General features: G+C 45.1%; 1 protein-coding gene across 1 annotated transcript; it reads right to left on the minus strand.

Annotated features, from left to right (window-relative positions):
• Positions 1 to 1,073: 1,073 nt before the first annotated feature.
• SALL4 (spalt like transcription factor 4) lies at positions 1,074 to 15,352 on the minus strand. Its single transcript, XM_038750315.1, has 4 exons — positions 15,169 to 15,352; positions 4,378 to 6,843; positions 3,696 to 3,997; positions 1,074 to 3,178 (listed from the first exon to the last, which is right to left on the minus strand). The coding sequence occupies exons 1-4, from the start codon at positions 15,350 to 15,352 to the stop codon at positions 2,762 to 2,764; spliced, it is 3,369 nt and encodes a 1,122-aa protein (XP_038606243.1). The 3' UTR covers positions 1,074 to 2,761.
• Between the last annotated feature and the right edge of the window lie 7,631 nt (positions 15,353 to 22,983).

Here is a 22,983-nt window from a genome sequence, read left to right on the forward strand (position 1 = left end):
TAAGGCTGTGAGCCCCATGTGGGCCATGGACTGTGTCCAACCTGATTAGCCTGCATCTAACCCAGCACTTAGTACCATGCCTGACACATAGTGGCTAATACTCTCCAAAAAATAAATAAGGTTACCAATGAAATCTTAACTTTTGCCAAGGTAGGAAGGGGAAACAACTCTAAACTCCCATGTCAGATTCCTTATTTTTAAGATTGTCTTCACAACCTGACAGTTTCTGCTTTATTGTTTTGCACTTCAGATAATGTGATCAACCCTAACTCTCCATATGGGGCTCACACTCTATCCCTACATTACAGGGGGACTAGCTTGCCCAGACGTAGGCTCTTTCCCTGAGGTAGCATTCTTTTGCCAGTAAGAAGCAGTCATCAGAAAGACTTCAGGAAACACCATAATTTAAACCTGTATCACACTTTACATTTGGCTATCAGCATGCAAAGGACTTATTTACCAACAGCAAGTTGTACTTGCCTAGCATCAGGAATAAATGGCCTCTAATGTGCATATTTCATGTCTCTTCCTGTCTTGGGCTAACCTAAACAGAGGTCTTCTTTTCAATCTTCCGCATCTATCATGCAGAGGATGTTTAGATTCTACAATTCAGTTCTAGGACTAGTGAGGTTTAATGCAAAGAACATGGGCCTGGGAATCAGGAGACTTGAGTTCTAATCCTAGCCCCACCACTTGTCTACTATGTGACCTTTAACTGCTCTCCCCTTCAGTTTCCTCATTTGTAGAGTGGGAAATTTTCCCTCAGATCATGAGCCCCATTTGGAATTATCTTTTATCCACCACCACTACATTTAGCACATAGTATTGTTTTATTGACTCTAGGCAATTTTCTGAGCTTCTCAACTGATTGGTAGGCAGTTGAACAGATTACCCGCGTCGTAACTCAAACAGAACTGTGGAAAAGAAGGGCTTCAACAAGGCTAAAGCATTCACACCCTTCTGACAGGAGAAGAGACACTATATCCCCTCTATGACCAGATGAAACTAAAGCCAGTGGTTTGGGGCTGGAATTTGACACTTTTCAAAAGAGAAACCCAGTAAAATCTGCACCATGTGAAAAAGCCATCCCAAGTTTATTCAAAATGATAACAAAAATGCATCAGTAGGTACACAGACTACAAAGTTTGTCTTATACATTCACAATGCAGGAACTTGACACTAGTGATGCCTTTGGTGTTCTCTGTAACAATATCCATTTCACAGTGTAAACAGGTACTGTTGTGTTCTTACTTACAGATCCAGCAGGAAAGGCACAACTTGGCAAAAAATTGATCATAAGCAAGAATCAGGTGCAACAACATTACACAAACCATTGGTAATCTTGATCTGCAGTTCAGCTTTGGCCTTCCACTGTTGAGATTGCCTGAAGGGAGACTTCCTACAAACAGAAATCAAACTTCCCTTTCTTCCAATTCCCGCCCTCCCCCCAAGATCACTGCTCAGTCTTTAATAACATTGCTTAAATCTTTTAACTTTACACCTTATTACATGTACAGAACCAGCAGATACAAGAAAATTGAAAGAGTCCTTGACCAGCTGCTCCCACTAATACATCAACATTCAGTTTAATATAGTGCATGGGAACAACTGCTTAAATTTCAGTTCAGTGGTCATATTTATAGAAAAATAGACACTACAGCTATAGAGAAAAAAAAATGAGGTAGATAACTTAAGCTTAGACTCCAGAGGATTATCTCCTCCTGCTCCTATAACCTTCATACAATACACTTTGGGTCATCATTATTCTTTGGTGCAAGTCACCAAGGAACAAAATGATTAAAGTAGGAATGCTACCAATTAACAACAACAAAAAAACAAAAAACAAAAAACCACCACACCACACAATAAGCGATTTTCGCTTTAATTACAGTTTCATGTACTTCCCAGAAACGTTTCCCCGTGCAAAGGAAACGGGCTTCAAAATAAAACAAAAACAAAACATTGCCAAGTTTCAACAGGTCACCTGAGATACCTTGCAGAAATGTTTGGACCTAGCCTCCCAAGGTAGATCCTTCCCATGTGTTTTTCTTTTCCTTTCGGACAAACCCATTTAAAAGGTGTGGAGGCTGGGTGTTCAAGGAAAAAAAAAAATGCAAGTGGTAAGAAACTTCAAAGAGCTTAGACACTCTCATGGTTTCCAACTGAATTGTATTTAAATAAGCAGCAGCCAAACATTACTCAAGATGCTGGGAATAAATCCAGCTGGAGGCATCCACTTGCTTCGAAGGCAGAAGTTGAAGGAATTGGGTAATTCTGCAACCAGAGTAAAAATTACATTCAAAGGGAGGGAGGAGAGGAGGGAGAAGAGAGAAGGGGGCATTGTTCAAACCTTAAAAATGATGGCACACACATTCTACAATATTTACCCGCATAAAGTTTCCACATATTCATCAGTACATATAGATTTCCATTACCATTAGTGGTTGTCTCAAATTTTCATGCAAAAGCTCCACCTTTAAAGGAGGTGAAGTGGCTATTCTTTAGCTTGTGTTAAGGCTGTACGTATTTTAAGTCATAACAAAGCTACTTTGCAAGACCCGCATCTTTCCAAATAGGACTCCTATTTTATTTATTTTTTTTGCAAAGCAACATCATGATTGTAGAGCTGTCCAAGAGTAGATGACAACCATAAAACCATTTGCACATCGATAAGGGAAAACAAAATAATCTTGTAGCAAAGTGTGACAAAAAAAAAAAGATACATATTTTGTTGGCTCTGCATTTCACCTTTGGGTTTGTTTTAGCTGACTGCAATTTTGTTTTCTTCTATGAAGTGAGGGAATTGGTGTTTTGGCACATTGTCAGTTGTTCCAGTTTTCTCTATGTCAGAGCTCATTCCAGACTGGGACCCATCTATTTTGGAGACCGAAGCACTATTCATTACGGAGCCACCACCGATGGAAACCGGAAGAGTAGGGATACCACCACTCTGGATCACGGAGATCTCATTAGTCTTCATCGCTAAGCCATTGCTCAGCACTGCTGCATACTGGTTCCATACTGTAGGATCCAGATTCACCGAAGGAGGAACTATATCCTTTGGGAATATCTCAGGTGCCTTCTTAGGATCATTTCCAAGGAGAGCCATGGTATTATCGATAGACAATCTTCGTCCACGGCGGGCAGAGTTATTCCACATGTGAGTCCCAACATGGACCTATTAAAATAGAGGGGGGCAAAAACAAAACACAGGCAAAACAAGAAGTGAGTTCTCACAATGTTTCCAAAGCAATTACATTTTCTTCATTGACCATAAGTCAAACCTTGACTTTGGTACAAGTGTTCAAATAAAAATTTAGGGTCACAGGTGTTTATCTACCCATTCTGTTGCAAGAGTTTCCACTGCAGAATTGAAATGTCCCTGCGTTTTCAATCAATTGTAATTTAAGTGCTTACTAGGTGTAGCACTGTACTAAGCGCTTGGGAGAGTCCAGTATAATAGAGCTGATAGATACGTTCCCTGCCCATGATGAGCCTACACTGCTAGACTGTGAGCAAGTCATGTCAATTAATTCTATTGCATTCTTCCAAGCACTTAGTAGAATGCCCTGCACTTTGATTCATTCAATCGTATTTATTGAGCGCTTACTGTGTGCAGAGCACTGTACTAAGCGCTTGGGAAGTACAGGTTGCACTTAGTAAATAAGCACTCCAATACTACTGAATTCACTTACCTTCAAGTTTCCTTTGGTCGTAAAGGCTCTTCCACAAATGGTACATGCAAACGGTTTTTCACCCGTGTGCGTCCGTTCATGGATCTGAAGCGCACTGGCCGAAGAGAAGTTCTTTCCGCATGTAGTGCAGATGTGCTGTTTTGCCGTACGCCGTGGAGGGGGTGCCAGCAGAGGTGGCACTCCAGGGGAGAGGGCAGGTGGTCCAATGAACTGGCTACTGCCCAAAGGGCGCTCACCAGGAACTTCCACCTTTATCAGTGCAGGAGGAGCTCTGACAAAGGTAGCAGGAATACTACTCCGTCCTAGGTAGAAATTCCCCAATATGTTATTACTGAATGCCTAACTGTTCCCAATAACAACAACCTCTATAAAACCCCTGAAATAAACTAAACTAATGAAATGGAACAGATTAATAAGTCAGCCACACCGTACTTCCATGAGACCTTTTTCTAGATAGTGAGTTCATGTAGGCTTGGTTTACCCTTTCTAAAGGGGTTTGGAAGATTAGTGTTTAAATGGGGAATGCCTACATTTCCTCTTTACATTCAGACGCAATAGGCAGTGTTTCTAAAGAGGTCTGGGGTGGGAGGAGGGGGAAAGAGAAAAAAAAAGGTACACCCACCCTCAGCACCCCTTTCATTAAGTTTTGAGGAACGTATTGTCCAGAAGGGGAATTACTTACCAAACTCGCCATTTGCAAAATTCAACCCGGGTTCTTCTTTGATTATCTTTCGGCCAATAGTGCCATAGGTCAAATCCAGAGCTCCATCCCCTTCGATTTCTGGTGGATTGTTCTCAGGACCGTCAGTTTTACTTCCAGCGTCATCTTGATTGTTAAAGCCGGGCGACTTGGACCTAATGCTTTCCGATTGACTGTTGGCCGGAGAAAGCGCTTGGAACAAAGCAGATTCCGAGGCCTCGGGACTCCTGCCGTTCTGGTACTCTTGATCTCCCGTCACGGAGGAGGAGTCGTTGGTCAAGCCATCACTCTCTGCGGAGCCATTTTCACTGGACTTGAGGCTGCTTTGGCGTTGCAGGCTGAGCGAGGGGGTGGCCGCTTTCATCTGGGGGTCTAGTGCAGCGATACTGGAGAAGGCTGGAGACTCTGACTGCCCATCAGGAAAAGGAGTTGGTGGTTTGGATGAGTTGCTGGGGGCATCTTGGGAGTCGAAGTCATCCATATCTATGCTTTCTATGGTTTCATCGGGAAAGCTGGTATTCCCGTTCTTCTCATCGGCCGCTGTGGGTTCCAGGTCAGCCTGATCACAGGCGCTCTCAGGCACGGGCGTATTGGGGATCTGCCCCCCCATGTGCATGCGGATATGCTGCTGCAATATCACCGCATTGGTGAACTTCTTCTGGCAGATGGGGCAGGAATGCTGCATCTTTAAGGGGGTGTTGGCCCGGTGGACGCCATAGTGAGTCTTAAGATTGCCCTTGGTGGAGAAGGCCCGGCCACAGATCTTGCACTTGAAAGGCCTCTCGCCCGTGTGAGTGCGGTAATGCATCTTCAGGGAGCTCTGACAACTCAGCACCCGGTGACAGATCAAGCACTCGTTGGGGTCAGTGGTGGACTTGTCGATGTTCTCCACCAGCTGCTGGAGCTTCAGGGTCTCAGACCCCTGGTCGCTGCCTCCACTCCCCTGGAAGCTGCCCGCGTGGCCGACGGCCTGCGGGGAGTTGGCACTCTGCTCCGCCCCAGACGACGAGGAGCCCCCTTCGCTCTCCGGGGAGGGTCGGGGTTGCGAGTCGTTGGGTAAGGCTCCGCCCAGGGGGTCCTTGAGGCCAGGCAGGGTGGAGAGGTTCGGTGGCAAGCCGACGGAGGTTGGCACCGGGGTCAAGACCGGCTTGCTATCCACAATCAGGTTGGACTCATCCAGGGGCACGGACATCCCAAAAGGGATGCCACTGCTGGTCGGCATGTTATCCAGATGCTCCGGGACCGGATACGGATTCATCTTGATCTGGGGGTACTTGTCCCGGTGGCGCTGAAAGTGAACCTTCAGATTCCCCTTGGTGGTAAAGCGGTTGCCACAGATGTTGCACTTGTAGGGCCTCTCCCCGGTGTGGGAGCGGAGGTGGATCTGCAGAGCGCTGTCGTTGCCGAAGACTTTGCCGCAAAACTTGCACTTGTGCTTGAAGAAGGGCTCCTCGGAGCTGGGCTTGCATTCTGACACGCTAATGTTGGGGGGCTTGCCTTTGCCTTTCTTGGAGGGGTCGAGCACGGAAGAGACGGGAGAGAACGGGTTCTGGAAGAGGACCGATCCAGACGACTGAGGTAGTAAAGGGTTTGGAAGGCGAGAGATCGGATTGGCTAGGCCTCTGTTGCCGTCCGGCTTTAAGGAAAAAGACGACAGCCCAGGGGCAACCGAACCGGTAGCCGGGATTCCTAGGGTCGCGTGAGGTAGCTTGCCTTGTTTCAAGGATTCCAGCGACAGACTTTGGCTTCCGGCTTTCTGGCCAATCAAGGCCACAGCAGCCGAAAGCTGCTGGGACATATGAGCACCCAAAGTTTTCAGTGGGTCAGCAGCAGTGGCGATGGTGGGGTGGAGGGCGTGAGGGGCCATCATGGCGATCTGGATCCGGATCTGCTCCGTGAGTTGGATCTGCTGAAGCTGCTGCTGCTGCAGACACACGAGCTGTTCGAGGATCATCGGGATAGCGCCAAGGCCCGGGGCCGACGAGGCCACGGCATCCGAGCTGCGCTGATTCACAGCCACCTTGGTGCCCCTCAGCGTCTGCAGAGTCACGTTAGTGTTGGGTACTTTGCCTTTCGGTAAATAGCTTATCCCGTGGGCCGCCGTGGTGGCGGCCGGCTCGGCTTTTAAATACACCCCCGCCTCCACGCCAGTCTTCTCCTTTTTTTCCACAGAACCAGTGCAACCCTTCGCTTGACTGTCCTTATTGCTTTGCCCGTCCAGCTGCTCCAGGGGGAAACTCTCTGAAGGTGCAGCTTCCGGGAGGATCGCTCCCTCGGTGTCATTCATGATCAGCACGGGGGGAGTTTTAGTGCAATTTTTCTTGTGTTCCAGGAACTCTGAGAGGTTGAAGAACTCCGCGCAGCATTTCTCACAGATACTGGTTTCTTCCGTCCGGCATCTTTTTGCTCTCACTTCGCCCCCATCCCCAGGACAGTTTGGAGGACCACCTATGGAGACAGAGAGACATTAACAACCAGAAAGGGCGGGGGGGGGGGGCGGGGGGAGGGGGAAGTCCACCAAGCCAGCAATTCAAAAATAGTGATATTTAGTGGTTGAGGGGCATGAGAACTTCCCAGCCTTCGACACTTGTGACAATGGGAAGGGTCTGAATGGTCTCATCTGCTGGCCTTAAAACCCAAGATAAAAACTTCGATTTAACCCCTTTTGACCACACCAGCTCCCTCTACTTGGTTAATCAGAGGACCCAATATTCCTCTCTAGCTCTCAGCCCCTTCCTTCCTCTCCCCCTCGTCCCCCTCTCCATCCCCCCCATCTTACCTCCTTCCCTTCCCCACAGCACCTGTATATATGTATATATGTTTGTACATATTTATTACTCTATTTATTTATTTATTTATTTTATTTGTGCATATCTATTCTATTTATTTTATTTTGTTAGTATGTTTGGTTTTGTTCTCTGTCTCCCCCTTTTAGACTGTGAGCCCACTGCTGGGTAGGGACTGTCTCTATATGTTGCCAATTTGTACTTCCCAAGCGCTTAGTACAGTGCTCTGCACATAGTAAGCGCTCAATAAATACGATTGATGATGATTCCCAGCTTCTCCAAGTCCTCTTCCTCCCTCCATTTTCTGTTTAGGAGCACAGCAATGCCTAGGGATTTTCCCCTCCCTGTGCCTTTGCAGTTAATCCTTAGTTGGCTTTCCAGGCCAAAAACACTAAGATAAAGTGGGACCATGCCACAGACCTGAGCTGAACAACCAAGAGGGACTAGGTGAGTTTTCTTTGAGAGTAGGAGGGACCCAAAGCGTTTCAAGAGTTTTAGAAGCAGCAAGCCCATTAGGATCCAGGCCACTTGTAAGGAAAATAGGCTCTGCACGTAAATCTTAAAAAAGTTAACAGAAGCAGCAGAACAACTGTCCTGGCCTTAAGACATTGTTCCAATTTTCACACTATAGTTTGCGAGGGGAGACTATATTGACAGACACCCAAGTTCCAAGCACATGCTTCATGGAGGAGTTTAATAGGCCAATTCACCCTTACCCAAAAGCCCATGGAAGAGATCAGGCAAGGCCAAAGAATTTGGTCACATCTCTGGGCTGGAAAATGGTTATACTATGGAAGTAGAGTTGGGATTACTCTCAGGAAAGCACATCAGTGACTACTCCTGAAATGAGGCTTGAACTGGAGTGTTAAGGTTTGGCCTCCATTCTGGCAGATCCATTCTTTAAATCAATCAATCACTATTAGAGCACTTACTGTGGGTAAAACACTACTAAGCAGCTGAGAGAGTACAGTACAGCAGTTGGTAGATACTTTCCTGCCCTCAAAAATCAAGGCTATTCAATTGCACTCTCCCAAATGCTTAATAAAGTGTTCAATAAATACTCTGAATTGACTGATTGAGGGTCCTTTCAAATGACAGGGGTCGGCAGCGATAGGATAGGGCCCCAGGATAACTGCAAAGGTTGCTGAGGGGAGGAAAATTGGGTAAAGAAGGAAGATTTAGGAAGAAGGGCCTTAGCTACAGGAAACCTAGGTCCCCAGCCACCCTCCTGCTTCTGTTCAAAACTTTACAGCCCTTCTGCCCAACCCCAGGCAGTGGGATCATCCTTAGGAAAAGGGCAGGTCAGAATGACAGTTCCCACATTTTAGAAGTGGTGAAGGGAGGGCCACCTATTAATCCACTAAAAACAGGTTCAGAGACCAGATTTCTCCCATATAATAATCATATTATTGTATGTATTATATATTATAATATTATTGTTGCATTGCATCCTCCAGGATCTAGGTGGTCATTCCCCACGGCCCTTGAATGCCACACATCACACACTTCCCATGATATGCCTGGTTCCCCAAAGAGGTCTGGTGAAGGAAAGGGACTGTCAGTCAACTGAAGATCCATATAATAAAGGTATTTGTTAAGCGCTTACTATGTGCCATGCACTGTTCTAAGCACTGGGGTAGATACAAGGTAATCAGGTTGTCCCCCAAGGGGCTCACAGTCTTAATCCCCATTTTACAGATGAGGGAACTGAGGCACAGAGAAGTTAAGTGACTTGCCCAAAGTCACACAGCAGACAAGTGGCAGAGCCAGGATAGAACCCATGACCTCTGACTCCCAAGCCCGGGCTCTTTCCACTAAGCCACACCGCATCCTACTCTGCCTTGACTATTGCATCTGCCTCCTCGCTGGCCTTCCTGCCTTCTGTCTCTCCCCACTTCAATCAATACTTCACTCCATGGCATGGATCATTTTAAAAACAGAAACAAGAAAACCAGTCCATGTCTGATAACTTGTCAAGAACCTTACCCACTGCTTTAAAGTCCTCAGATTGCCTTCTCCTACCTCACTGGATCTACTACAGCCCAACCCACAAACACACTGTTCACTGTGCACTGATTTCATAACTGACCCCTTTCTCATATCCTCCCTCTGACCTGTAATTCCCTCCCCGTCCATATATGCCAGATGACCAATCTCCCCACCTTCAAACCCTTAAGGTCACATCTCCTCCAAGAGGCTTTCCTTGATTAGGAGCTATTTTCCCAGGCTTCCTCTCCCTAAGTCATCTAGGCACTTGGATCTGACCTTTGGAAATTTGGTATTCACCTCACAGCACCTATGTATATAATAATAATGTTGGTATTTGTTAAGCGCTATGTGCCAAGCACTGTCCTAAGCGCTGGGGTAGATGCAAGGTAATCAGGTTGTCCCATGTGGGGCTCATGGTCTTCATCCCCATTTTACAGATGAGGGAACGGAGGCCCAGAGAAGTGAAGCGACTTGCCCAAAGTCACACAGCTGACAAGTGGCAGAGCCGGGATTAGAACCCAAGACCTCTGACTCCCAAGCCCGGGGTCTTTCCACAGAGCCACGCTGCTTCAATTTGTGTGTATATCCACCAATTATTGTAAGTTATTTATCTACATTAGTGTCAGTCTCCCCCCTGTACACTGTACGCTCACTGTGGGCAGGAAACATATTTATCAACTCTGTTGTATTCTCCCAAGCATTTATACACATTAAGTGCTAAAATACCACTGATGATGATGGGTCATACTGCAGCACTAGATTCTTCCAAGTGGTCAAGGGGATTTCCAACACTTCTTAGCACTTTAAAGTCTCTATTTCTGAAGGATGTTTTCCTAGTCCATCCCACCCCCAACCCTGCTACATATAAAGTGAATTTGGACGCAGTGAGTCAAGGAAAAAAAAAAAAGTCCTACCACCTAACACTGACTACCCAGTTACTATTACAGCCTAATAATAATGATGGTATTTGTTAAGCACTTATTAGGTGGGGGTAGATACAAGATAATCACATCAGACAGTCCCCGTCCCATATGCGGCTCGGAGTCTAAAGGGACTAAAAACCATTATCAGCAGCACTAGACTTACTCATCTTTAAAATGTTAAGTTCTCTTGTGTACAAAGTAAACCCACCCAGCATGTCTACATCCAGAAGCACCTCTGTCCAAATACTGTAACAGTATTTGCCAAGTAGCAAAAGGCCCTGTAAGAACAATTGCTTATGCACTTAAGTTAACCCCTTAAAAAAAAAAATCTTCAGAAGGATTGAGCTTCCACTGTTTTCCATCTCTCCACTCCCGAATTTCAGGAATGTTATCTCTCAGCATCTAGTTATCCAATAAGTTAGAAGAATGCAGTAAACCCAGCAGGGGTTTTAGATTCAATCACTGCCAAATGGATAGAAAATACCCTATTGTATAAGTTGAGGTGGTCTTATGGGATCACAATCTCTGAAATTGTCAAGAAATTCACAAAACCGCCGTAATGCACAAGAATTGTGCTTATCTAGTTCAATTTGAATCCTTAATTTCGGATCAAACGATTGGCTGTTTCATTCAGTATTTCCAAGAAGTGATTACAACTATTAACTTTTGCTCAACACAAGCAGAAATGCCAAAACAGGCTCCAAGAGACTGCTGAAGCTATAGTTAGTTTAGAAAAAAAAGTCATACCACGGATACGTTCTTTTTTCAAAAAAAAAAAGTATATAAAATCAATGTAATCCAGCTTTATCTAATCAATTTAAAATTTCAAGTTTGGCTACTGAAACTTATAGAGATTGGAAGATGCCAAACTAAAGCTACCGATCTGTTACAAAGCTTGCATGGAAATGGATAAATTGGAAAAGTTATGGAGAATTCTGGGCTGTGTCAACATTTGTCAGAAGAATGAAGTCGGAGCAATTTAGAAAAATGGACCTACCTAGTCGTTCTTTGAATGTCTCTGTATTCCCTCTGGCATCATAAAGCTAAAGGGCTTTAGAACTAGGCTTTAGGTTAGGGAATGTCCTGAGGAGCCACCTTAAACATTTGAAACGTCCTTCTGGGACATAGGAACATTTGGTGAGGTACAAATACCAAGACTCCATGAAAGTACACAGAAAATATTAAGGAGTGATTGTTTTAGATAAGTCATGTTACAAAGTTTGAGGGGTTCTCCTCCCTCATCGCACCACAAACCTGAAATAAAGGGCTCTGTATGGGAAAGGTTACAGGCCCACGTGTAAGTAAGCTACCACAAGGGCTGCTTTGCCACTCAAATTCTAATACCCTGCTAAATTATTAGAATCCTTATTCCAAACTCTGCTCTCATCCAGATTGCTCCCTCAATTCCCCAAGAGTTGCAACTTGCTTTAAGAGGGCACCAGGTAAAACCTGGCCTTACACAGAAGACCCAAGATAAGAGGTGAAGGAGATCTACTCCAGGAACCATTTCTTTTACTCACATTCACTTCCACTAGCAAGTCCTTTGACTAATAACAAGGGAGTTCTAGACCCGTAGTAAACACTATACCAGTGTTTAAGACCCGAGCTAAACGGTACAAACCCTGCTGCCAAGGTCAATTGCCTGGGAGTCCTAATTGTAAGCTTGACATCAACTTGCCACCCACAACAGGCAGGAGGTGGCAAAGGTTAGAGCAGCAACTCTGTCAAACGTTGCACGTGGCAGGGGGGTCTGCTTAAAAGGCTTGATTCAAAACATCAATATAGTGTTTCACGGAAATGGAGTGGGGGAAGAAGTCAGGTATCTTTTCCCTTATTAACTGAGGGCTTTTCTACTGCTTAACTTGAAGATTTAAGTGCTATGGATCCTAAAATTAGGCAGTGTAATGATCAACTATCTTCTTTTTAGTGCACACGGATGCACTACATTCCTCATGCTACGAGGAGCTGTCGTAAATCGGTAGTGCACGTCTTTCTATATTAAAAGCAGCGAAAACACAGTGACCTACTTTAATGCACCTAATCTGAAATTCTGTCAGCAAAAGGCAACTTCTACTAAATTTTTGCTACTTAAAGCATCACAATCCAGTTTGGACAACAGTTGCGAGTTATAGCTCTTCAGGAAGCAACTTTTTCTAGTACTAAGGCAAAGCAGTAGTAGTTTTTGAGTAACTGGAAAGGGGGAAAAAAGTGAGTTACCATATGCTGTACTTAAAAAAAAACCAACAAAAAAACAGGAATTCTAGACTTTAATGGTTGTAATCCAGTTCCTGCACAATGGGCATTTTAAACCCTTTTGAGAAAATGCTAATTTTCTGTATGTAGCATTATTCTCCAGTGACCACCTGCTGATTTTTTGATCTGTTAATTGATTGCCGCGTTAGCAGTACCATTTTCCTCCCAAAAAACTACATTGTTTTCTGAGGTGGGTCTCAAATTACTTTGCAAATTAGATTGGCCCACTGGTTAAAAAAATGCTGCCCCTTGCTTAATCGTAAATACACTTTGAGAGGGAGAATTAATGTTTATTGTTTGGAAAACAGTCTTTTGTTCCTGTCTCAGCATTGTCCAGAGAGGTATGGAAAGAAGATTAAGTTTAAAACTGATTTTCTGCGTTGGATAGCTTAATGCTTTCAAAACAAAGATCACAGGATAAAAAAAAAAACCAACCCAACAAATTCCATCTGTAAGAGAAAGCCTTTCTAGATTCGAACCGAGCCTGAAACTCCCACCCACTGCTTCTGATAGCAATCACAAACAGAGGCTGATGGATTGATGGTTCTGCCTCTCTCCCGGGAGCTTCTCCAACACTACGGAGCTCAACTTCTTCGGGCACAGGGCAGGCTTTATTTGCAGGGAGGGGCTTTTGGGTTGAGCTTTGAAAGGAGGTGATAGCCCCCCAAAACACCCCCCTAACCCACACACAAATAGGTGTGAAAGTTACCTGACTCCCAACACTGAAAACCTTTCCCCACTAGGGACGCTGAGAGCATCCGCAAGTTGCCTCTAGGTGGCGCTAGTAGGCAGTTCAATTTTTTCCACCGATGGAGACATGGGTTTTAGGGGATGCCAAGAAATGCTTTGGGTTAAAGATACAAAAGAAAAACTAATTAAGAGCAATGCGGATGAAGGCTTCGAATTCCCCCTCAGGATTGAATTTCTGAGGAAACTAGGAAGGAAAGGAGAAAAGTCCCTGCCCCGCCAAACATGTAAAAACTGCATAGAGATATTTACAAGTCAGGTAGATCCCAGGGGAAGGTGGTGGGATAGGCCAGCCAAACCGACTTTCCCCTCCTCTCCCTCCCACCAGAGCCGGGACTTCACTTTTTTGTTTGTGGCCGGCCCCCGGAGGTGGATTCTCGAGCACTGGGCAGCGATTTCCATTGGAATCATCACCTCCACCCCCCCCCTCACCCCCCCCCCACCTAACCATATGCACAAAGGAAAACAGTCATGCATTAAACATGGGATTTATTGCCTTCTGGCCGGCTCTGTTTCTCCAGTCCCCATTAATCGGATTCGACAACTGCACATTTCGTCTTAAAAAGAAAGATCCGAAACTGTTCACTTTCGGAGGAAGGTATTTACAGTTTGGGGAGATGGCTATTTACAGTTTGGGGAGATGGGGAGAAGAGGAGCGGCGGCGAGCTCTCCCAAGTTTTGGATTTTGTTTTTTTCCTAAACCCAATTTAGGTCGGGGAGGGCGTGGTCGCCGCACGAGCATCTACTTTTTTTTATTTTAAATTCGAGTTTCAATGGGGCGATTAAATGATTTATATTCCAATTTCCACTCTGTGGGGCTGAAGTTAGGAGTCAGGGTCTTTTGAGTTGGTGGCCGCGCAGCAGGATGTAAGATGTAGACAGGACCCGCCAGCTTCCCAAAAACCTACATCTCACTTTTAAGTTTGAGATTTCCATACCACCCCGGACTTACAGCTATTAAAAGTCTATCCCTCTCCCAACAACTCTCCCCACCAACCCTCCCCAAAAAAGGTATCTTTAATCGGAGGGTCCCCTTCTTGGTGGGGGGCATCTTTCTGGGAAGAGGGAATCAGAGAATCTTTGAGTGGCCTGAACTTTCCACTTTTATTCTCAGACGTGGGGTCCACTCCAAGTATCCCACCCATCCCACTCCTCCCATCTCCTGTGAACCCTTCAAAAAAACATGTGCTCGGACACTAGGTGACCCCTCTTCCGCCACCCCCCCGACCTTCCCATCCTTCCCACCGAAGGTTGGGCGGATCTAACTGGTCCCCCTCCCAAAAAACCTGAAAAAGACGTCGGTCCAGCGGTGAGACCCCCCCCCAATGAAGCCAAATGCCCCCCTTTCCACGCGTCCAGACCCCATTAGCTCACCACAGTTATTTTGGGAAGTCGGAAATCAAAGATGGCTGGAGGTCAGGCTACAAAAGGTCCAGGGCCACGGAGATCGCCAACAAAAATAGCCAAAGGAAAAAAGAAAAAAGGGGGGGAGAGAGAGAGAGACACCCCCTCTGCTCACTTTTCCCCCTGTGTCCAATAGAACAGGACTGTCTTGTCCATCCCAAAGTTATCAAGACTTGCACAGTTAAATGGTGAGGGGTCCCCCCATTTTCTCCTGTTGGGGGGTGTTGGCGTGTTCCTTGGATGCAACAGATCTCTTCTCCCTCTCTCCGCCCCCACCCCCCCAATCCCCTCTGCCTCCCTTCTTCTTCCCACGACCCTGGATGGACACGAGGGAAAGGACGGACCCCTCTCCTCCTCCCACGCCCCCCTCCAGGAGAGCCGGCGAGGAAGATGCGATTTCGCGGGGACTTTTTGGCTTTTGATTAAAGGAGGAAGAAGTTGCCCACAGCAACCAGCAACCGAACTGCCCCAAGAAGAGGAGAGGGGACCGGCAGCTCCCCCTCCCCTAAATCCCACCGGATGGGAATTCCGGGGTCGTGATCCCGAATGAAGAGCGCAAGTTGGGAAAAGCAGAAAGGGACCCCCCCAAAAAAAGGTGGAGGAGCCGGCCACCAGTGGAAGTTTTCCTCCCGAAATAAGTCGATTCCACCGGGGGCGGATTTTCCACTTACCGAGTTCCGCAGCCGCGGAGACGGGCGCGTCCGGGAGCTGCTCCTCCGAGTTGATGTGCTGGGGCTTCGCCTGCTTGCGTCTCGACATGGTGCAAGCATCGGGAGCGAAATAGTAGCAATTATTTCCCCCTTCGCAACAAATTCCTAGAGTTGGGAAATCACCCCCTCCGGCGGGACCGCGCATGTCAGAGTAATTATGATTATCAATAATGCATTGCGATTTATCATCAGCCCTGACAGCTGATTGGCCTGGGTCCAAGGGCTCGCAGATTATTTAAATAAAGGGCCTCATTGATTAGGGCGTGGAGGGGGGATTCTGGGCTTTGTAGTCCGCTCCCGGGCCAAGGCTCCGGCCACGTGACGAAGGCGTGGGCGTGGAGGGCGGGAAATAAGCAGGAGGCGCGCGCTGATTGGCCCGCCCCAAACGCGGGGGGGCCCCTCAGCCAATCAGAGCGTGACTTCATTGTATCCGATTTCTGATTCCCTAGAAAAATGCAGCGGGCCGGTTTTTGGGTTTTTTTTTTCCTCCTAGGTGACACTCAGAAACGGCATTTCGGGGGGCGGGGGGATTCATTCATTCATTCAGTCGTATTTATTGAGCGCCTACTGCGTGCAGAGCACTGTACTAAGCGCTTGGGAAGTACAAGTTGGCAACATAGAGAGACGGCCCCTACCCAACATCATCATCATCAATCGTATTTATTGAGCGCTTACTATGTGCAGAGCGCTGTACTAAGCGCTTGGGAAGTACAAATTGGCAACATATAGAGACAGTCCCTACCCAACAGTGGGCTCACAGTCTAGAAGGCCAGGAGGCCTTCCCAGACTGAGCCCCTTCCTTCCTCTCCCCCTCGTCCCCCTCTCCATCCCCCCATCTTACCTCCCTCCCTTCCCCACAGCACCTGTATATATGTATATATGTTTGTACATATTTTTTTACTCTATTTATTTAATTTATTTGTACATATCTATTCTATTTATTTTATTTTGTTAGTATGTTTGGTTTTGTTCTCTGTCTCCCCCTTTTAGACTGTGAGCCCACTGTTGGGTAGGGACTGTCTCTATATGTTGCCAATTTGTACTTCCCAAGCGCTTAGTACAGTGCTCTGCACATAGTAAGCGCTCAATAAATACGATTGATGATGATGATGAGAAGGGGGGAGACAGAGAACAAACCAAAACAAAATAGAATAAATATGTACAAGAAAAACAGAGTAATAAATACGTACAAACATAGATACATATATACAGGAGCTGTGGGGACAGGAAGGAGGTAAGGCGGGAGGGAAAGGAGGGGTCTCAGTCTGGGAAGGCCTCATGGAGGAGGTGAGCTCTCAGTAGGGCTTAGTACAGTGCTCTGCACCCAGTAAGTGCTCAATAAATACAACCAAATGAATGAACCTCGCCTTCGCTCTGCCAATACGCTCGACTAATTCGTTTGGCGAGAGAGTGTTAGCAAAAGCCGCGTTAACGAGAGGGCTGGGTGCTCGGGGGCTCCATTTGCGGCGTTTACATCTCTAAAAAGATGAGAAGCGCCCCCGTATTTATCACCGGGCGCCACTTTAATGAGGTAAAAACGAGAGCGCGTTGTTTTTCAGTGAAGGAAACTACCGATCTTCAGTCGGACTTTCTAAACGCACACACTCATATCCTGTTGAGTTATTAGAAAGAAGCCCTTCAAAGGTCAACGGAGACCACGTTCTGTCAACATCTTTCCCCCACCATTAGTTAGAGCTTGAATCAATCAATCAATCAATCGTATTTATTGAGCGCTTACTGTGTGCAGGGCACTGTACTAAGCGCTTGGGAAGTACAAGTCGGCAACACATAGAGACGGTCCCTACCCAACAGCGGGCTCACAGTCTAGAAGAGGGAGACAGAGAACAAAACCAAACATACTGACAAAATAAAATAAATAGAATAGATATGTACAAGTAAGATTAAAAAATAGAGTAATAAATATGTACAAACATATATACATATATACAGGTGAATGAGTAATCAAGTCAACGACAGTCAACTCTCAAGTCACCCTTGGAATGATTAGTTTATTACGAGGTCGTCTGGCCTCGATTTTCTATTTTAAAGCATTTACCTCTAGACTTAAAGAAGGTAGACTTGAGAGGAGACAAACGCAACCTAGGTTAAAAACAGCAATATCCAAACTCCACGTGTCTAATGGTACTGCACAAGTTTCACCTGACAAAACACCCCGTTATAAAGAACATTCGTTTGAAATGTAGTATTTTTAGACAGGGTTGGTTTTCAGAACTTTTCCCGGGGGTTCGTGTGACCCTGACACAGATTTTGGTTAATAATCGTTATTGGAATTTTTGCAATCCTACCCTTATTATGTTAAAAGTTCATAGTTCAAATGAGCCCACCCAGCAGAGCTTTGTGAAGGACTCTTCATCATTCTGACACAATCAAACAACTAGCGACACCTTGCAGGTCCTGGAGGAAGTTAATTATATATTTTTTAAATAGTATATCAAACTCCACTGAGAGACTACGCTTCACTGTGGTCCATCAGCTTTGATTGGGGTTTACAACGCCTCCAATTGGAATGCATCCTTGTAAAGCATTTATTTCAGTGTACTGGGGCTGAGTAAACATACACTCTTCCAAGTTGTTCTTTGAATTTGCTTGGCCACTGCCAGCGAAGTAGAAGATGGGGTTTGTAAAGTAAGACAGAACATTTGTATCAAATTCATTGAGTATTTATGCAGTAGAAGACAGAGATTAATTTTACATGGATAGATTTTAATTTTTTCACCAGATTTTGCAGTGCCGTTGGATGTAAATCTCACAAATCAATCAATCAATCAATCAATCGTATTTATTGAGCGCTTACTATGTGCAGAGCACTGTACTAAGCGCTTGGGAAGTACAAATTGGCAACACATAGAGACAGTCCCTACCCAACAGTGGGCTCACAGTCTAAAAGGGGGAGTCTAAACCAAACAAGGTACTTTTTATAGACTCCCTCGACTAAATCCTAGCAAGCCCGTGAGCATGATAATTTGTTTGAGTAAATGTTTCAGTGATAGTGGAGCCGTTCCCATATTTATAACATTAAGCGTCATTTTGTTTCTAAAGAGCAATTGAAGAAGATAGGCAGTTATTTTGGGTTTGGAAGCCAGTTTATCCATTTTCTGATTAAAGCGAAGTTTTATTTCCAATATTAAGTCTCTAAAGAGAAAAGAGCATCCCGTAGTCCCCAGAGCGGGAGCACTATTTTTGCAGATCATTTTGCTGGAGGAAAATTATCTCCAGTTCCCACAAGTGCCTCCTTTCTTAATTTGGGAAAAACTGCTACATTCCTTTTCTTTAAACAGTACCAGAACTTTGGGTGGAGAGTAAGCCCTTTCCCTCCCTTCCTCTATCCCTGAAATCTCAGGGAAAAGCAGGGACAGTGGGGAAGTGCAGATCACCACCTTCTAAACCACACTGTGAGAGCCATAGGAAAAAGATTTTTAGTTTGTTCTAGTCAGGAACATTCGAATGTTAATTTGGGGTAAGAGGAAAAAAGGGTGGAGGAATGGTGAAGAAGTGAAACTGGGGCAGGGAGAAGGTAAAAGCCCAGGGCTGGAACATGAAAAGATAATTTTATTTTTTTCATCAAGTATTATATTTTCCTAGGTGGTAGCTTTACCTAATTTAAAGAAGAAAAAAATATTAGATGGTGATAAGGATGTGATAAAATGGTGCTAATCTAATTGTGGGTTAACTGAATGAGATTTAGCAACAAAATGAATTTTCTAGTTAATGTAGCATCTTTTCTTAGAGAGGAATCAACACACCCGAGTGATTAGATATAATCAGTTTACAAAGTTTGAATTTTACGGATAACTTTTCCCAGGATGTTATTATTTTAACAGGTGGTAAGTAGGTAAATTTAACAAGATGTTGTTTGAAAGGAGAGAGTAGGAGAGGTTGTTCACAGGTGGAACTACAATGGGATCATGTTTTCTAATAATAATAATGATTATTATATTTGTTAAGCACTTACTGTGTGCCAACCACGGCACTAAGTGCTGGGGTAGATACAAGATAATCAATTCTGACACCTACAAAGGGCTCACAGTCTAAGTAGGAGTCTTACAGGTGAGGAAACTGAGTCACAAAGTCATACTGCAAACAGTGTGTTAGAACCTAGGTTTTCCCAAACCCATGCTCTTTTCACTAGGCCAGGCTGTGTGACCTTGGGCAAGTCACTTCACTTCTCTGTGCCTCAGTTACCTCATCTGTCAAATGGGGATTAAGACTGTGAGCCCCATGTGGGACAACCTGATCACCTTGTATCCTCCCCAGTGCTTAGAACAGTGCTTTGCACATAGTAAGCGCTTAACAAATGCCATCATTATTATTATTATATTAAAAGTGGGATATGAGTCCGTGGTTCAAGGATGTGCTGAAAAAGGAAAAGAAAGAGACAAAAGAAGGGAGTTCCAGGACCTGGCTTCTAAAACCTACTCTGCCATTTGTTTTACTGTGTGACCTTGGGCAAGTCATTTAACTTCTCTGTGCCTCAGTTACTTCATCTGTAAAATAGGGATTAAGACTGAGCTCATGTATGTGGGACATGGGCTGTGCCCAACCTGATTGACTTGTATCTACACGAGTGCTTAGTACCCAGCCTGGAATGTAGTAAGTGCTTAACAAATACTATTGAAAAAAAAAAAAAAAGAAGCACAGAAACAGAATGATGCAGAGAGACATTAGAGGGACACAAAGGGAGAAAGACCCACTCATATCCAGACATACAGGGAAATGAAATGAACATAATCCCTGAGCCCCTTGCTATACCATGGAGGAGCAGGAGAAAAGAGAAATAACAGCTGACTACAGCTATAGGCATCAATTGCCTTTGGTCACCTTTTCCCACAGCTGCTCCTCTGTTCCATGCTGGATTTTCCAACTCTACCAAAGTCACAGTCAAAAACTGAACTTCCTGCCGGTTTCCTTTGGGTGGTAGCACCTGGAGATAAAATAACGATGATACTGACCAACGCAGATTGAGTAGTAATGTTAAGGGCAGGCAAAGAGATTGCTTGAGGTTCAGGGAAGCTATTCAAGGTTCTTGTCTCCTTTTTTTTTTTTTAATGGTATTTGTCAAGCGCTTACTATGTACCAGGAAGCCAGGCACTGTACTAAGTGCTGGAGTAGTCATAAGCTAATCAGGTTGTCACAGATTGCGACTGTAGTACTCACAGTCTTAATCCCTGTTTTACAGATGAGGTAACTGAGGCACAAATAGATTAAGTGACTTGCTCAAGGTCATACAGCCGACAAGTGGCAGAATCAGGATGAGAACTCAGGTCCTCTGACTCCCGGTCCCATGCTCTTTCTACTAGGCACACTGCTTCTCTGTCTCTGCCTGTTGTTTCAAGGTCATTCTGCTTAGGGAAATCTGGGAATTTTCAGAGCAGCTCCCCAGATACCTGTATATCTGGGGTAGTACTTGGTAATAATAATAATAATGATGGCGTTTATTAAGCGCTTACTGTGTGCAAAGCACTGTTCTAAGCACTGGGGAGGTTACAAGGTGATCCCATGGGGGGCTCACGGTCTTCATCCCCATTTTAATTAATTAATGATGGCATTTGTTAAGCACTTACTATGTGCAGGGCACTGTTCTAAGTGCTGGGGGGATACAAGGTGATCAAGTTGTCCCACGTGGGGCTCACAGTCTTAATCCCCATTTTACAGATGAGGGAAATGAGGCCCAGAGAAGTGAAGTGACTTGCCCAAAGTCACACAGCTGTCAATTGGCAGAGCCGGGATTTGAACCCATGACCTCAGACCCCACAGCCCGGGCTCTTTCCACTAAGCCACGCTGCTTCTCTACTGGTCCCTTAAACTCTAGCCTCCCAAGGGATGTGGACCATGTCTAATTCTCACCTAGGGCTTGGTACAGTGCTCTGCACACAGTAAGTGCTTAATAAATACAATTACCAAGCTCCTTGTAGGCAAGGAATGTGTCTGCCAATTCTGCTGTATTGTACTCTCCCCAGCGCTTAATACAGTGTATTGCACACAGTAAGCACTCAGTAAATTGGGCAGGGACTGTTTCTATAGGTTGCCAACTTGTACTTCCCAAGTGCTTAGTACAGTGCTCTGCACACAGTAAGTGCTCAATAGCACACAGTAAGTGCTCAATAAATACAATTGAGTGACTGAGTGAATACCACTGAAGAAGTACCTAGGACATGAAGCCCAACATAATGTGTTGGTGGACAAGGCTAGGATGAAGCATTTCCTGTCTTAGAAGCCAAAGCCATTCATGCCCCTGAGGTTGTGCCAGGCAGCAGGGAGGGCAAGGAAGGAAGTTTGGAGTTTGGCAGACTTTGGCAGACTGTCCCTGGACCATAGCCCTACCATTCTGTCCTCCTTCTCCTCTCAATCTCTACTTGAAATTCTCTCTTTCAAGAAGCCTCCTCAGATCGACTCCACCTGACTCCAGTCATTTCATCCACTCCAGCAACCCTTTAGAGCTTAGATATCGCTAAGTAAACTTTATTTTTACCGGCTTCTGTTGTTTGTGTTCTTAAATGGCTTTTCTATGATAATGGACTTCTGACACATGTTCTGTGGCACAATAATGGTTTATGTTTTGCCCAGCTATTGTTTCTCCCCAGGGGGTGGATTAAAATCCAAAGGTTTGCTAATGTGAAAATTTTTAAAAAATTACAACTAAAAGCTGATTTTAATTGTAATGTTTAAGTGCTTACTATGTACCAAACTCGGTACTAAGCGCTGGGGTAGATATAAGATAATCAGTTTGGACACAGTCCCTGTTCCATCAGCACTTAGAACAGTGCTTGGCACATAGTAAGCACTTAACAAATACCATTATTATTATTCCACATGGAACCCAGTGTCCAAGTAATACTATGTACAGTTTGAACCCAATGTGGCAAGGCATAAATATGACAGTGCATAGAAACTCTGTCAAATTGGATCGATTTGTTTATTTCATTGCTTACTTTTGTCAGGTAGTTTGCATCTGTTGGTCTTCCCACTAGGATATAAGATTCTTCAGGGCAGGGTTCATGCCATTTAATTCTCTTGTATGTTCTCAAGCACCTAGTACAGAGCTGTGCACACCGATACTCAATAAATGTTGTTCTTGTGGGGGTGAAGAAAATGGGAACTGATCTAGCACTCAAGACTAGTGGGAGAGTCTAGGCTGGTCTGGATTTTCGCCAGGCTCACCTGTTGTCCAGAGGTCTGAGCTATCCCAAGCTGTCCCAAGGTTTGGCGACTTCAGCTGTACCTTTTCCTCCCTAGCAAAGCCGCGGAGTCGTCTGTGTTAGGAGGAACTGAAGAAGAGAGCACTAATGTCTCACCAACCTCTTTCAACCCCTAGAGATGGGGAGGGTGTGATCAATCAGCCATCAGTAGTATTTATAAATACCAAATATCAGTAAATAAATACCAATAAATACGATTGAATGAAAGAATTTATGGAGCACTTACTGTGTGCAGAGCACTGCACTAAGCACTTGGGAGGTCAGGTAGAAAGAGCCTCTGCAGAGCAGTAGGGGGTTAACTGTACTTCATCAGCTTCTTCACCCATCTCCTTACCTCCTGTTTCTCCCCTCTCCAGTCTATACTTCACTCTGCTACCTGGATCATTTTTTTTCTAAAATGTTCCACACATATCTCTCCATTCCCCCCAAACCTCCAGTGGTTATTCGTTCCTCACCACCTCAAGCAGAAATTCCTAAACATTGGCACTCAATCAGTTCTCTCCTTCCATTACGGGATTTTTAAGCTCCCTGAAGGCAGGGATCATGTCTACCAATTCGT

The sequence above is a fragment of the Tachyglossus aculeatus genome, chromosome 8 (assembly GCF_015852505.1).
Source record: "Tachyglossus aculeatus isolate mTacAcu1 chromosome 8, mTacAcu1.pri, whole genome shotgun sequence".
NCBI lineage: Eukaryota > Metazoa > Chordata > Mammalia > Monotremata > Tachyglossidae > Tachyglossus > Tachyglossus aculeatus.

What these genes read in the sequence shown, in the direction of transcription:
- SALL4 (XM_038750315.1), bottom strand. Translation starts at nt 15,352, where the DNA reads ATGCGCGGTCCCGCCGGAGGGGGTGATTTCCCAACTCTAGGAATTTGT. An exon ending in CTCCGCGGCTGCGGAACTCG is followed by an intron (nt 6,844 to 15,168) that starts GTAAGTGGAAAA and finishes CTGTCTCCATAG; the next exon opens with GTGGTCCTCCAAACTGTCCT. An exon ending in CGACCAAAGGAAACTTGAAG is followed by an intron (nt 3,179 to 3,695) that starts GTAAGTGAATTC and finishes CTATTTTAATAG; the next exon opens with GTCCATGTTGGGACTCACAT.